Source organism: Vigna unguiculata, chromosome 9, assembly GCF_004118075.2.
Source record: "Vigna unguiculata cultivar IT97K-499-35 chromosome 9, ASM411807v1, whole genome shotgun sequence".
In the NCBI taxonomy this organism is placed as follows: domain Eukaryota; kingdom Viridiplantae; phylum Streptophyta; class Magnoliopsida; order Fabales; family Fabaceae; genus Vigna; species Vigna unguiculata.
The window spans coordinates 9,458,230-9,473,364 of NC_040287.1; the positions used below are offsets into that span (position 1 = coordinate 9,458,230).

The 15,135-nt window shown below is 32.9% G+C and overlaps 1 protein-coding gene across 2 annotated transcripts; it reads left to right on the top strand.

The window, feature by feature from the left end:
* The first annotated feature begins 12,079 nt into the window (after window positions 1–12,079).
* Window positions 12,080–15,105, top strand: LOC114162406 (transcription factor BHLH089-like). 2 transcript variants are annotated; one of them, XM_028046276.1, is made up of 6 exons: window positions 12,080–12,367; window positions 12,852–13,058; window positions 13,239–13,304; window positions 13,395–13,463; window positions 13,569–13,646; window positions 14,793–15,105. In XM_028046276.1, the coding sequence occupies exons 1-6, from the start codon at window positions 12,215–12,217 to the stop codon at window positions 14,943–14,945; spliced, it is 726 nt and encodes a 241-aa protein (XP_027902077.1). In that variant the 5' UTR covers window positions 12,080–12,214; the 3' UTR covers window positions 14,946–15,105. The 2 variants fall into 2 exon arrangements, with proteins under 2 accessions (XP_027902077.1, XP_027902078.1); XM_028046277.1 differs by lacking the exon at window positions 14,793–15,105 and adding an exon at window positions 13,907–14,142.
* Window positions 15,106–15,135: the final 30 nt, after the last annotated feature.

A 15,135-nucleotide genomic window follows, 5' to 3' on the forward strand; every position in this document is an offset into this window, starting at 1 on the left:
CCTCGGTTCTAGAGGAAACCGAGGCACAATATACATTAAAAAAAAATTAGACGATTGTTCACATGATGGGATTTCTCCAATTCCTTTGAGCAATTCTTTGCTGGAGAACGATGCAGACATTTGAACCTTTGACGCAACAGATTTGTGATGCCAACCATCGCTCTGCACCTCGCGACTCAACTAGAAAACACGAACACCATCATATATAAACCTACATCGTGAAGCAAATCATAACATCAACAACAAATCGCGCCTAAGACGAACCACCACAGAATAAAGAACGACGCACCAGAGTGAAGTAGCACGCACCTCCACCATTAGCCACCGTAAACGAATCAGAACCGTAAGCCATCGAACCTCCATGTGTGTCATTTCCAAATCCCTCTAAGCATACCCAACCACCTTGATACTCCACCCACCACTTTACCTCCAAAATAAAACTCAAAACTAAACTGGATTGAATGTAAAATGAAAGAAAGTTTGAGATTGCATGTTGGATCTGAGATAGCATGAAAGAAAGTTTGGAACTTTGGAGAGGATTGGGTTTGAAACCTTGTGAGAAGAAGAAGAACCTCGCGAGTAGAGAAGAAGACAAAGTAGTGACTGTTTGTTATTTGGTTTTTTTTAACCTAACTCTTTTGCCTCGATTGAATTAAAAATCGGGGCATAAAACCATTTTTTGCCTCGGGTCCTGCACAACAGAGACATAACCCTTTTTGTTCAAAATGAAAAATTAAAAATAGTGAGAAAGTTGAAAATTCTAGTTGGCATTAGAGCTCGGGTCTATGTGAACCGAGGTAGAATGGGGTTTTCTGCCTCGAGTATTATGATAACTGAGGCATAAAAGGTTGCCAAAATTTCAAAACTGCCACTACATGTTTATATGCTTCGCTTGCTCTACAACCGATGCATAAAGGCCAAGTTAGAAAGTCAAAAATGCACTAGTGAGTAGAAAAAGACAATTAAATGTTTCCTATTCCTAAAGGTTTGACACAAATCTCACCCCTTATTTGCTCATAACTAACCTGCTAAGTTGAAAAAATAAATACAAACATAAATGAACAACAAATAGAAAAATAAAAGTCATTTATCAAATAATATTTACCAATTTTTTGTCTGGTAATGAAAGAAATAACACTAAAATATAATCCAAAATATACATTCAACAATTCCACAGAAAAATAACAAAAGATAATAAACAAATTTTTCTCCTTAAACTACTAACTACCTTACATTTTAGCAAACATATGAAGCATAAAACAAAACAATCAAACATGTTAGAAGAGTGTATAATATGATTGAATAATATCTTTGATTAATAACTTCATAAACTATCTAGACAATGATGTCTCTCTTGGAGGACATCATGTCCTGTTGGTAAGATATTATATTAGGCTTAGACATATAAATAGTAAATCTCTTAACATTATCACATTATCATCAAACTTTCATGCTAAATTTTCAAAGCATAAAAATAATGTCTCATGTGAAACGCCAATTTAAGAACAATGTCTAACAAAACTACAAAACTTTCCAAAACATAAAAATAAAAACAATTTACACGTCATATTTACAAATCATTCTCAAAAGGCAAGTGATTGTATTAATCCACTTTCCATCCCTAGAAAAAACATAAAGAACCATGAAATATAACAATATACCAAACAACGAAAAATACTGTAACAGGGCAACTAACTACCAGTAAAATAAATTTAAAACCCAAATAGCTCCTAAAAGTTTAAGTGTGTACACATTTTAGATAAATAAACTAAAAGACGTACAAATTTAAATTGAAATCTTAAAGAATCCAACGACATTTCAGAATAAAAAGTAGAGAAAGACATTTAAATGTTCCCTATTCCTAAATGTTTGACAGAAATCTCACCTCTTATTTTGCTCATAGCAAACCTTGCTAACCTGAAAAAACAAATACAAACAGAAATGAATAGCAAATAAAAAAAATAAAAGTCATTTATCAAGTACATAAAACATCTTATAATTGATTTGACAATAATATTTACCTTAAATGCGTACAAATTTTAGATAAATAATCCAAATGACGTACAAATTTAAATTGAAATCTTAAAGAATACAAAAAACATTTCAAAATAATGAGTACAAAGACATTTAAATGTTCCATACTCCTAAAAGTTTGACACAAATCTCACCTCTTATTCTTCTCATAAGTAACCTTGTAACCTAAAAAACAAATACAAACATAAATAGAAAATAGAAAAAATAAAAGTCATTTATCAAGTACAAAAAATAACCTATAATTGACTTAAGAATAATATTTACCATATTTTTGTCTATTAAAGAAATAAATAACACTAAAATATAACCCAAAATATACATTAAATAGGAGAATAACTGAAGATCATAAACAAAATTTTTCCCCCTCACATTTTAGCAAACATATGAAGTATAAATCTAAACAATCAAACTTGTTAGAAGAGTCCATTATGTAATTAATTAATAGCTCCACAATCTTTATCAACAAGATTATGCTTTTATGAGACAACAATAAGGAGATCAGATAAGAAATGAAATATCTCAACAAGATAGGAAATAACACTAAAAAGAAGCAAAATAAAACCCTTAACAAACAATAGAGATCAACAGAACACCATCACACTGTGGCGATAAAAAAAAATACTATTCATTTAATTATTATTATTTCCTACAATATACTTATAAAATTTAAAGACAAAATTATACGATGATATCTGATTATACTTAAAATAGTCACATATATATACACATATATATACATACATACATACATACATACATACATACATACATACATATATATATATATATATATATATATGTATATATGTATGTATGTATGTATGTATGTATGTATGTATATATATATATATATATATATATATATATATATATATATATATATATATATATATATATATATATACTTTTACAGTACTATATGCATCTTATATCTACATTGTTTAGTAAATCTTATATTTCCTATACTAGAAGAGGAAGAAGTGTTATTTATTTACAGTTTCCCCCTCATATACTGGTTTTCAAACAGGTGGAGGGAAAAGGTTATGGATATGGTTCACTTGGACTGTTGGGGGTAAATAGAAGGTAACTCTGATTTGTCCTTTGATGACAATCGACGCATTTGGAGCAGAGAGTAAAGTGATGGTAGAGTTTCCCGTTCCCTGAAATGTTACAGAATTATTCACTGCATTGGTTTGCCATGCATTCCCTAGAAAAACAGCCACAATGTCGGCGAAGAAGGGATCAGGCATGTTGGGGGCAACCATCTATGATAAGGTTGTAAAATTTTTGTGTTTCACACACAATCATAAAATAGGGAAGTGAGACAAATATCACATAAAAAAATACAGCATATCATAATAAAATAAAATAAAATGAAAATTCTCTCAAATCCATAAAATTGAATTTTATCATATTTTATAAAGATATTGATTAATTTTGTAGTGACTAGTCAGGATAAATTAGCTCATGGCCAACAAAATAACTCAAGAACATATCATCTTGAGTAATACTAACTCGTTTAAATCCCCAAGGTCATACCTCCAACTACATTAATCAAATCTTTATTTGTTATAAATTTTATTTCAATATTAAATCATGTAATTATATAAATAAATATATAGGATCAATGAATAATTAAAATAAATATAAATAAAAAGCACTAGTATGTAACTGGAGATAAATATAAAAATATAAATTGAATAAATAGGATCAGTGCACAACTAGAGATGAATATAAATAAATAAATAGGAATGAGAACTACATATAAATTAAAATGAGGTTAGGGACACCCCACTTTAGATAAATATAGAGATAAAAATAATTATGAACATATAAAATAATCTTAGTAAAAAGATAAAATGATAGATGTCTCCTTTCCTTACCTTAATTATTGTGAAAAATGCACCAAGGTTATATGAGATTTGTTTGCTTCTACGCTCCCACTCTCTGTTATTTTCCTCTCTTCTCTTTTTTTTGTTCATTGCACCTTCACCCGTATCTTTCCACTTCCTGTCTTCCAACATCTCTTTGCTATTTATAATGGTGGTGTTATGATTACTTAGTTTCAATTATGATGAAGGATTGACCCCAACCAAGGATGGAGGCACATGCTTAAGAAGACTAAGCATGTTTAGAAAGGAAGTTCACTAATCCTTCATCCATTTCATTTGTGTTTGTTATTTTTTATTCCCTAAGTTGACTTAGTTGAATCAACTTTAGTTGACTTGTTGACCTTTGACTAGGTTTGACTTGTTGACTATAGTTGACTTGACTTAAGCCAACATGCTAATCTATGTTTATTTGCTTTGTAGGTTAATTAGGAGTAAGAAAGCAATGCTAGGTGGCGCATGGTGATTGGGGAGCATAAATGATGTGGAGGAGAGAGTAAAGCAAAGGCATAAAGCATAAAGAAAAAGGCATAAAGCAAGTGTACCTATGTACCTTTGGTCTCCTTTGAATTTAGCACACTTTGGCCACCTTTTGGAGACATATGAGACACATTCTTTGTCTCCTTTTGTGCTAGAACGAAATTAGCCTTGCACACACCATAGTTGGCTCTTTTGTCTCTCATTTTTGTAACCTTATTTGACCTAGTTTCTAGAAGGTAGGGCTAGGTTTTTGTAGAGACATCCTTAGGTATCTTTTATTTGCTTAGAGGCCCCTAAACTCTTCTATATAAGGGGTGCTCCTAGACATGTAAAAGGGTTGAACATTTTGAAGTAAAAACACTCTTGTGTCTCAACCATTTGTGAGAGTTTCCTCCCTTGGGAGTGAATACTTCTAAGCCTTATCTTGCATAGCAAGTGGCGGCACACATCCACTCATCTTCAAGGTTGCCATGGCTTCTAGCCTAGCCTTGTAGTGGCGTGCTTCTCACATTTTTACCATTCCTTTCCTTTCCATTTTATGTTTTCTTCTTCCTTTAATTGTTCTTGGTTTTCTATGGTTTATGTGCTTTCCATTTCCTTTTTGTTTTGAATCAATCCATCATCTTCTTCTCTTGAGCTTTGTGAAAGGAACCTTCACATCTAGATAGCTTGCTATCTTAATGTCCAGTGGGGATTTCACTTAGCTTTCTTAATCAACTCACACCATATTTAATAATCTTAAAAAGGAACAAGATAATCCTTCATCATTTGGTATCTAGAGCTTTGGTTGTCCTTGAATATGGTGTTTTCATGTTCTAACCTTGTCCTCTGTAGCTATCTTTGAATGGTCCACATAAAAACAGTGCTGGCAGCAACGTGTGCAATTTTGCAAAAAATACTGCAGCTAGCTCAGTGGTCCAAAAGTAACGTTCTTTATATCAAAAGAAAGCTCCGTGAGTCTAGTTTCCAACAAAAAAAGAATTAACGCATTTGGAGTTCTGTGGAGAGAGTTATGATCAAATGAGTGAGCAAAGGTCAGAGCTGCCGAGAATACGAAAAACAACGTTTTCAGGTTATGTTGTGGCAATTTTGGCTTCGGCTTTGTGACTCTTTTGCTCCTAAATGTGGTTGGATAACATGTCTTTTGATGCTTACTCTTTGAGCCTCAAATCCATGAGTTTAAATGCATGATAGCTACATGTTTGTGTCTTTGTGTATGTCATGTTGAGTCTTTAAATGTGCCTAACTTTTGCTTGAGTCATATGTCATATGTTAACTTGAAGTTTTCTTATTCTTGTTCTTCCAAGTATTTGAATATTGCATTCACTTTATGTCTTGCTTGATGTATGCTCCATGAAATTGATTTTGGCCTAAAACTTGAGGAACTAAGTGTCCAAGCCACCTAAAACTCTTTCTCACCATTTTATGAAACTAGTTGTGGAAAGAAGAAAATTTTACACCAATTTTTGCCTAAAAACCGAGAGCAACCTTGCTCCTTGGTGAACTAAAAGTGTGTTTTTCACTAGGTGTTATGCTACTAGTTTTTCATACTTGAGAATTGGGTGATATTGGCTAATTAGTTTCATGCTTTAACTTGGTTATGATCTTTCTTGGTGTATGCATGATTTAAGACTTGAAGATGCTTGTCAAGTGCTTTCCATAGAGTCTTTAAAATGTGCTTTTCTTGTTTTAGTCTTGTTAAAAGTTTTGTCTCAAACTTTTCTTCTTTAGAGTTTAGCTTTCCTTGTTTTTGTGCTTTTCTTGCTTGTCACTAGGTGTTCTTTGTTTTGTCTTAGTAGTTTTCTTTTCTTGAAACTCTTGGGATGTTGTGGCCGAATCACTTGTATTGAATTTGAAAGGTTTTGAACAAGTTTTTAAAAGTGTTTGCTTCACTCCTTTGGTGGATTTTGAGTGCTAGCCTTGCCTTGTTATTTTGGGAGAGTGATCTAAACACTTGGGTTACATTTTGGGTTGGATTTGGTCTCGATTTTCATGTTTTCTAACCACTAATCCATTTATTTTGTCTCGGATTTGAGTGTTTTTGTTGTAGGAATCATGGCAAGTTCATCAAATGCACCTACACCAAACAAAAACAATACATTGATGAGATTGCTTCGGGATTTGGAGTTGTCTAGGAAGGAGGCCTTTGAACAATTGAGAAAAGACAAGGAGCAAAGTGACCTAAGAATCCAAGAGCACATTCAAAGGCTTGAAGCTAGGGAGAAAGAAAGAGAGCCTAGGAAAAGAGGGCATTCTAGGCGCAACCCATCACAAGAGAAGCAAACTCTAAAGATTCCTAAGTTCTATGGTGGAAGTGATCCCAAAATCTTCCTTGATTGGGAAGCTAAAGTTGATCAAATTTTCAATGAAAATCATGTAAAGGATCAAGCACAAGTTGATCTAGTAGTTTTAGGATTTTTGGAGTATGCCAATACTTGGTGGCATAAAGTTTGTAAGAATTATGACCAAGGGCCACCCGCGGCATCTTGGATGGACATTAAATCTCTTATGCGCGCTAGATTTGTTCCTCCCTCCTATAGGAAGGAACTTCTTTTGAAGCTCCAAAAGCTTCACCAAGGTTCTATGAGTGTGAGTGAGTACTTTAAAGAATTAGAGTCTCAAATGCGTAGGGTTGAAATAAAAGAAACTAACAAAGAGAAAATAAAAAGATTTGTGAGTGGTCTTAGGAGAGACATACAAGACCAAGTATTGTTGTATGAGTACTCCACTCTTGAAAATGTTTTCACACTTGCCCTTGGGATTGAAATTCAATTGAAAAGAAAAAGAAGGGCAAGGAAGAGTTACTCACCCAACCACTACTTTAGTCACTCATGGAAGGGAAAGGATAAAAAGAAACATGATAAGTTCCCTTCTAACTCTCATCAAGAACCACCAAGTAAAAGTAAGTCACCAAGTGATCACATTCACCATTCCACTTCTCAAAGATCAAGTTCCATTAAATGTTTTAAATGTTTGGGTTATAATCACATTGCTTTAAATTGCCCAACCAAAAGGACCATGATCTTAAAGAAGAGTAATGATGTTGAAAGTGAACACTCATCTCCCTATTCTCTTTCAAAAGAATCTTCTTCCTCTAGTAAAACTAAAATTTTTGAGAAAGACCCTATGTTATTAAGGCGCATGATAGGTCAAGATCAAAGTGAGCTTGAGCCAACTCAAAGAGAAAACATTTTTCAATCTAGATGCAAAATTAACAAATGGGTTTGCTCTCTAATTATTGATGGAGGAAGTAGTACCAATGTAGCTAGCACAAGGTTGGTGGAAAAGCTTAGCTTAGAGACCATTCCTCATGCTAAGCCCTACAAGCTTGCTTGGATAAGTAAAGAGGGAGAAATAGATGTCAATAAACAAGTCTTAATTAACTTCTCTATAGGAAGCTACAAAGATGAGGTGCTATGTGATGTTGTTCCCATGGAAGTCACACATATCTTACTAGGTAGGCCATGGCAATTTGATAAACAAACTTTACATGATGGCCATACCAACCAATACATTTTCTTCAAAAATGGGAAAAAGACAACTTTACTACCTCTATCACCTCAAGAAGTTAATAAGGATAGAAATATAATAAGAAAAGATAAAGAAGAAAAACAAAAGGGGCAAGCTTTCACTAAGGTGTTACTTGCCTACAAAAAAATTCTTCCAAAGCAAGATGTACATCACCCTTCCTTCTCTTCCCAAGCCAAAAAGGAAAGCCCAAAGCACAAGCAAGAGAGGAAGAATAGTCTAGAAAATAAAGATGGCCTAACCAAAGCTAGGGGTAATACCCTTAGAAAGGATGGAACAAAAGCTCATAAAAGGGAGGCGCAAATCCTCCCCCAAATCAAGTCAAGTTCCATCCACAAAGGCTTAAAGAATTTGTGGTCAAATTCTCTCCAAGAAGGGGAGGATGATGAAGGATTGACCCCAACCAAGGATGGAGGCACATGCTTAAGAAGACTAAGCATGTTTAGAAAGGAAGTTCACTAATCCTTCATCCATTTCATTTGTGTTTGTTATTTTTTATTCCCTAAGTTGACTTAGTTGAATCAACTTTAGTTGACTTGTTGACCTTTGACTAGGTTTGACTTGTTGACTATAGTTGACTTGACTTAAGCCAACATGCTAATCTATGTTTATTTGCTTTGTAGGTTAATTAGGAGTAAGAAAGCAATGCTAGGTGGCGCATGGTGATTGGGGAGCATAAATGATGTGGAGGAGAGAGTAAAGCAAAGGCATAAAGCATAAAGAAAAAGGCATAAAGCAAGTGTACCTATGTACCTTTGGTCTCCTTTGAATTTAGCACACTTTGGCCACCTTTTGGAGACATATGAGACACATTCTTTGTCTCCTTTTGTGCTAGAACGAAATTAGCCTTGCACACACCATAGTTGGCTCTTTTGTCTCTCATTTTTGTAACCTTATTTGACCTAGTTTCTAGAAGGTAGGGCTAGGTTTTTGTAGAGACATCCTTAGGTATCTTTTATTTGCTTAGAGGCCCCTAAACTCTTCTATATAAGGGGTGCTCCTAGACATGTAAAAGGGTTGAACATTTTGAAGTAAAAACACTCTTGTGTCTCAACCATTTGTGAGAGTTTCCTCCCTTGGGAGTGAATACTTCTAAGCCTTATCTTGCATAGCAAGTGGCGGCACACATCCACTCATCTTCAAGGTTGCCATGGCTTCTAGCCTAGCCTTGTAGTGGCGTGCTTCTCACATTTTTACCATTCCTTTCCTTTCCATTTTATGTTTTCTTCTTCCTTTAATTGTTCTTGGTTTTCTATGGTTTATGTGCTTTCCATTTCCTTTTTGTTTTGAATCAATCCATCATCTTCTTCTCTTGAGCTTTGTGAAAGGAACCTTCACATCTAGATAGCTTGCTATCTTAATGTCCAGTGGGGATTTCACTTAGCTTTCTTAATCAACTCACACCATATTTAATAATCTTAAAAAGGAACAAGATAATCCTTCATCAAATTAGACTAAGCATTTAATGGTGTAGTTCCTATTAGGTTAGTTATAGATTATTTTTAGAAGATATTTTATCTTCTTTTATCATTTCAATACGTCATTCAGTCTGCTGTAACTAATGAAATTATCCGGTCATTAACATATATTTATCATATACGTATATTTTATAGTTATACTATATTATTATTATTTTATTTACTTATTAACTAACCCGTACATGTATCATAATGCATATTCAATTATATATAAGAAATTTATGTATTCTTATAACTGAAACAAAATTATTATAATTATTTAACCAATTGTTTTTTTTATTACCTAACAATATGTTAGTTTACCTATGTATATATAAGTTTATATATATATATATATATATATATATATATATATATATATATATATATATATATATATATATATATATATATATTTTTGTAATAATAATAATAATATATAATAAAATGTTTATAAAGTAATACATTATTTATTGATTTATGGATGTTACACACACAATATACAAAAAAAAAAATTCAAACTTCACTACAGCAAAGAGGAAATAAACAAAAAAACAACCAAAAAAACATTGTCACTACAACATTTTTGGTTTTAGGCAACACTAAATATTTCCAAAAATATAGAAGTGTTGCCTATTGTGTTGTAGAAAATCTTAGGTAATGTTTTTTAGTTATTGCTTAGTAGGCAAATTTTTTCTGAATTATTGCATATTAGGCAACAATTTTTGAATTTCCTGGCCTAAATGATAAAAAATCGTTGTCTCTAGTATAGACCACAACCACCTATGCAACGACTACAAATTCATTGTCTAATGTTAAGGCCATGATTTTTGGCTTTAAGCCATGGTTTTTTATGCCTTGCCTAAAGTCATTTTGCTATAGTGTGTTAAAAAGAAACAATAGAACAACATTACACAATACACAAATAAACTCATCAACCTTGACACCACAATACACAACCCATAAACATATACATATTTATTTCACAAAGAAAAAAAAAGATAAGAATAATACCAAAAAAACTTAGCAGAAGAAACTTAAAAGATGGAGAGAAAATTTATACCCAAAGATGACAACATTGACATCCCAAAGAACACGAAAATCATAGATGTCGAAAAGAAAAACAAAATATTTCAGAAAGAGAATATAAAAAATGCAGAAAAATAACTAAAGAACTGGTATCCAAAAAATCAACCAATAAATCAATACAAAGGAAAACAAAAGACTTGTATGACAAAAATATACAAAGAACCAATGAAACTACTTAAAAAGAAAATTAGAACAAAATTCCTAGATCTGAAACAGAAAAAGAAAATAACAGAGACAAACACAAATCTTGTATGATACAAATATACAAAGAAACCCAAAAAAACACAAAATTGTTAAATCTCAAAAAGAAAAAAAGAGACAAACAAAAAACTTTGGTAGAAATCTATAGACAACTACTAACACAACTTGAAAACACATGAAATAGCAAGGAACACGAAAACCTTAGATGGCGAAAAAAATAACGAAAGAGGCAAACAAAAAAAAAGTAGAAGAAGAACCTAACCTTCAACCTTATGGTGATTGAAAATAAGGAGAAGAACACCAATAAAAATAAGGAGAATAACACCAAAAACAAAATGGGTTGAAACAAATAAGAAGTAGAACACCAACAAAAATAGGAAATAAGGAGAAGAACACAAAAAACAAAAATGGGTTCAAAAAGACCTAACGTGAACCTTATGTGAGACGAATAAGAAGCAAAAGATACGAAGAAGAGGAAGGAGCAAGAAACTAAGTTGAGCATGTCCATCAATCATTTTCTTCCCGTCCATCGAGTACAATGATATCAAACGAAGAAAAAAGGGAAGAAGCGCCAAACATTAAAATATAAAAATACCATTACAAATAATGACATCAGAAATGTGAAGGTGAGGATATAATAGTCGTTGGTGGGGAAACATTGAGAATGACAGAAAACCCACATCTAAGAACAAGTGTCACAATATTAAGATGTGTATTAAAGGAAAACGAAAATTAAAAATGACTTAAAAACATCTATTTGGACAACAATCAAAATTTTAAGAAGGGTAGAAGAGTAAATTCGTAGACATTGTTTTTCTTATATCGTTATAGGTTATTGGGTTAAAAATGTTTTTGGTCCCTTAACTTTTAGTGAATTTTGGAATTAGTCCATTTCGAAACTTCGGACTAATTTAGTCCTTCATCTTTCGAAATACGTAGATTTAGTCATTTTAATCAAATTTTGTTAGGTTTATTTGATGTTTCGTACGCATTTCAGAATTGTATTTGAGTTGTTTATATTATTTGACATATTTTTGTTTTAATGTTAAGTCAAATACTATATGAAACACGCTTGAAATATCAAATAAACATAACAAAATTTGATTAAAAGGACTAAATTTACATATTTCTAAAGATAAAAAACTAAACTGATCCAAAATTTATAAAAAACTAATTCCAAAATTTACTGAAAGCCAAGGTAAAAAAACATATTTAAAGTTAGATTATCCTCCACTAGATCAATAATAGATATTACTCGTTTAACATAATTTTTTTACTCTAATTAATTTTGAAAATTAAACCGGTTAGAAAATAGTTTCTAACCGATTCTATATAACTTTAACACCTAAACACGTACTAATTGAGTTTGGAGTCAGAGAGATGTTTGATTAGAAGAGTGAGGATGAGGTGGTATAAGAATAATTTTGAAATAACGCAGATTGAAGGAGGAAGTAAAATGGTGATGGTAATTTTGAGGTGGGAATAAGTAGGTGGAGAAGAAGGTAAGGGTGAAAAAATGGAGTATAAGAGTAGAATATGATGTTTCTCTCTCAGTGTCACACTCATCCATTAACACATTCATGTTCTCACTTTCCAATGGATCCTCCTCTCATCACTCACTCCACATTCTCCTCCGCTTACACCCTCGCCGATATTTGGCTCGGAACCTCCGACCACCACTTCTCCAAGGTCCTCCACTTTTCATGTCTTCATCAATTACACTTCAATACTTGTTTTTACAACACTCTACTTCCTCAATTAAAGTTCAATGCTTTCATGTTTTTTGCAATTCCCAAATGTTTCGAATTTCGCAAACTGCATCTAACTTATGTTGTGTTTCGGTGAAAGGGTCGTAATTCCAACTTGTATTAACTGTTTGAGAGAGGGTGTTGTATACTTTAGGGTTTAGTTTTTCGGTGAATTTGAATCGTTATGGTGTTGGCCCGTTTGCTTTGGAGGAAAGAAAATGAAGGGAGGTTGGAAATTTTGAAATTTAACACGAAGAGATTATTTGAAGGAAAGAAAAGTTTGAAGCTTTACTTTTGAAAAATGATTTTTCTGCCTTTTTCCTTTTTGTTATTTGAGTTTTCTTTTTCTTTTTCTCTATTTTTCTATTTTCTTTCCAAGTGAGGAGCTGGGTTCTGATTGATGCATTGCGTGGAAATTTGAACAGAATGACTCTAGTAGCAATAAACGGATGAAGGTGGAAGGGTCCAGTATTAAAAATGATGGTTTCAAAGAGGAAGCAGAAACAAGTTCTGTGAGTGGTAACAAGTCAAGTGAACAAAGCACTATACCTTGTGATGCACCCAAGCAAGACTATATTCACGTGAGAGCAAGAAGGGGTCAAGCTACTGATAGCCACAGTCTAGCAGAAAGAGTAACTGGCTTCTGTTTTTTTTATTTCTTGTCTCTTACAAGTTTTGCTTTCTCTTGAGCATTTTTCCTTGATCTAGAAACCAATGGAATGTTGGAACTTCTAGACATTTTCTTTTTCTTTCTTTTGTTTATATTTACTATTTGTTCACAGGCATGCCACTTAACACCACCTGTTTTGCAGGCAAGAAGAGAAAAGATCAGTGAGAGAATGAAAATTCTGCAGGACTTGGTTCCAGGGTGTAACAAGGTACTCATTATATTCTGTTGGACCATCACAAGATTAATGCTTCTATATTTCCTTTCCTTCATTGTTTGTTTGTTTGTTTTTAATGTTCAGGTAATTGGTAAAGCACTAGTCCTAGATGAGATAATCAATTACATACAGTCTCTGCAGCGTCAGGTTGAGGTGGATTTCTTCATCTTTCCATCACTTTTTGGTATTTTCACTCGATGATGTTTTCTTTTTAACTTCCAATCTAATTCTGTATGCCTAACAAATTGAGTTTTGTAGTTCCTTTCTATGAAGCTTGAAGTAGTTAATTCAAGGATGAACATGAGCCCTAACATAGATGGGTTTCCTTTAAAAGATGTAAGTTCTCAACTTTGATGTCATATTGATTTCTAATATTCAATTAATTTCCGCTTTCATAAGATTTAAACATTATGCAAAATTGTATGTGTTGGTTGCTATCAGCTTTTGGAATACTGCCGAAGAAATCTATCCTGATGCTTTGTCTGGGAAATTGTGTCTCAAATTATTCTTCTTGACTACTTTTATTTGAAAAGTCAAAAACTAATAGGATAAAGTGATTTCTTCTAACTTGTAAGTTTATGGATCTCACTGATCAGTTGGCAAAGCTTAATTGAAGTGAAGTTGGTATGGAAGAAGCAGAGAGGGAGAAAAGAAAAAGAAAGGAACTGATGGAGGAATGCAAAACCAGTTTTGAGCTGGGAAACGAATAGATCAGAACGGGAAAACAGATGATAATGTTGGTGCATAGTAATCCATAATCGGGATAAAAGCAGCTTTGTTATCAAGCAATCTAATGGCTGTCTGTAGTATCATCATATGACATCTTCCTCAAGATAACTGAAGGCTTATCAGCAGAAAGGAATGACTGAATCAGCATATAATTACCCTGATCATATCTCCATTTAACATCCAGTTTAGATGGGACAACATTTTGAAGTTCAACCTTCATGGAGAGGATAAAAGGTTGAAGCTTTCACCTACATCATCTTGAAGCGTTTTGAGAATTTTTGGTTCCAATACTGTTGATAATTGTTCTTCATTTGGATAAAATGTATTGGAATGTGCAAAAGTGCAGTTGGGATTTCGGGTGTATCAAGCTACATTAGGCTAAATCCTCAGTAGTTCACTCTGGCAAACTCCAAATTTAGCTCTATTATAAACTTGATTTGAACATCTTTAGGGAATGTGACCTTAATTTCCACCAGATTTAGAGTTCAATTCTACTTTTCAATGCGATTTCATTAATCATAATTGTAGTTATTGGTGTACCAATCATGATCATGAGTAAAAACTAGTGAAAATGATTCCCAGTGTTTATCTCAAAGATGAATATTGTGAATCAGAACTACATTTTCTTGTGTCTCTATTTGTATCTATGCCAAATTAGTTAGGCCTAAAACATTTTTCTCCTAATGATTGTGGTTACTGTGAGACTGTGTTCCCATAGTATCATGATCTTGATCAGTTAATGAATTGTTTCAGGTTGGTGGTGCTGGAATGGTATTTGGATCACAAGCAGCAACAGGGTATGCTCAGGGATCACATCCTGGATGGCTGCATATGCAGATAGGTGGTGGTTTGAGAGAACAACATAGTTTAGAGAAGTCTCATTGGGAAAGAAACATCATCAACTGATAGGTTTGATTTTCTACTAAAAAACTAAAGGTTTGGTTACATAGTGTGTTTTATTAACAACCTAGTTAACTGTTGCTGAATGTTGTAGGTTTGTATTTCCTTTGTTAGAGAATGATATAATTTACATAGAAAATGCATCTAAATACCACATGCTTCACTACATTAGCAATCAGCAACTAGAAAACAATCT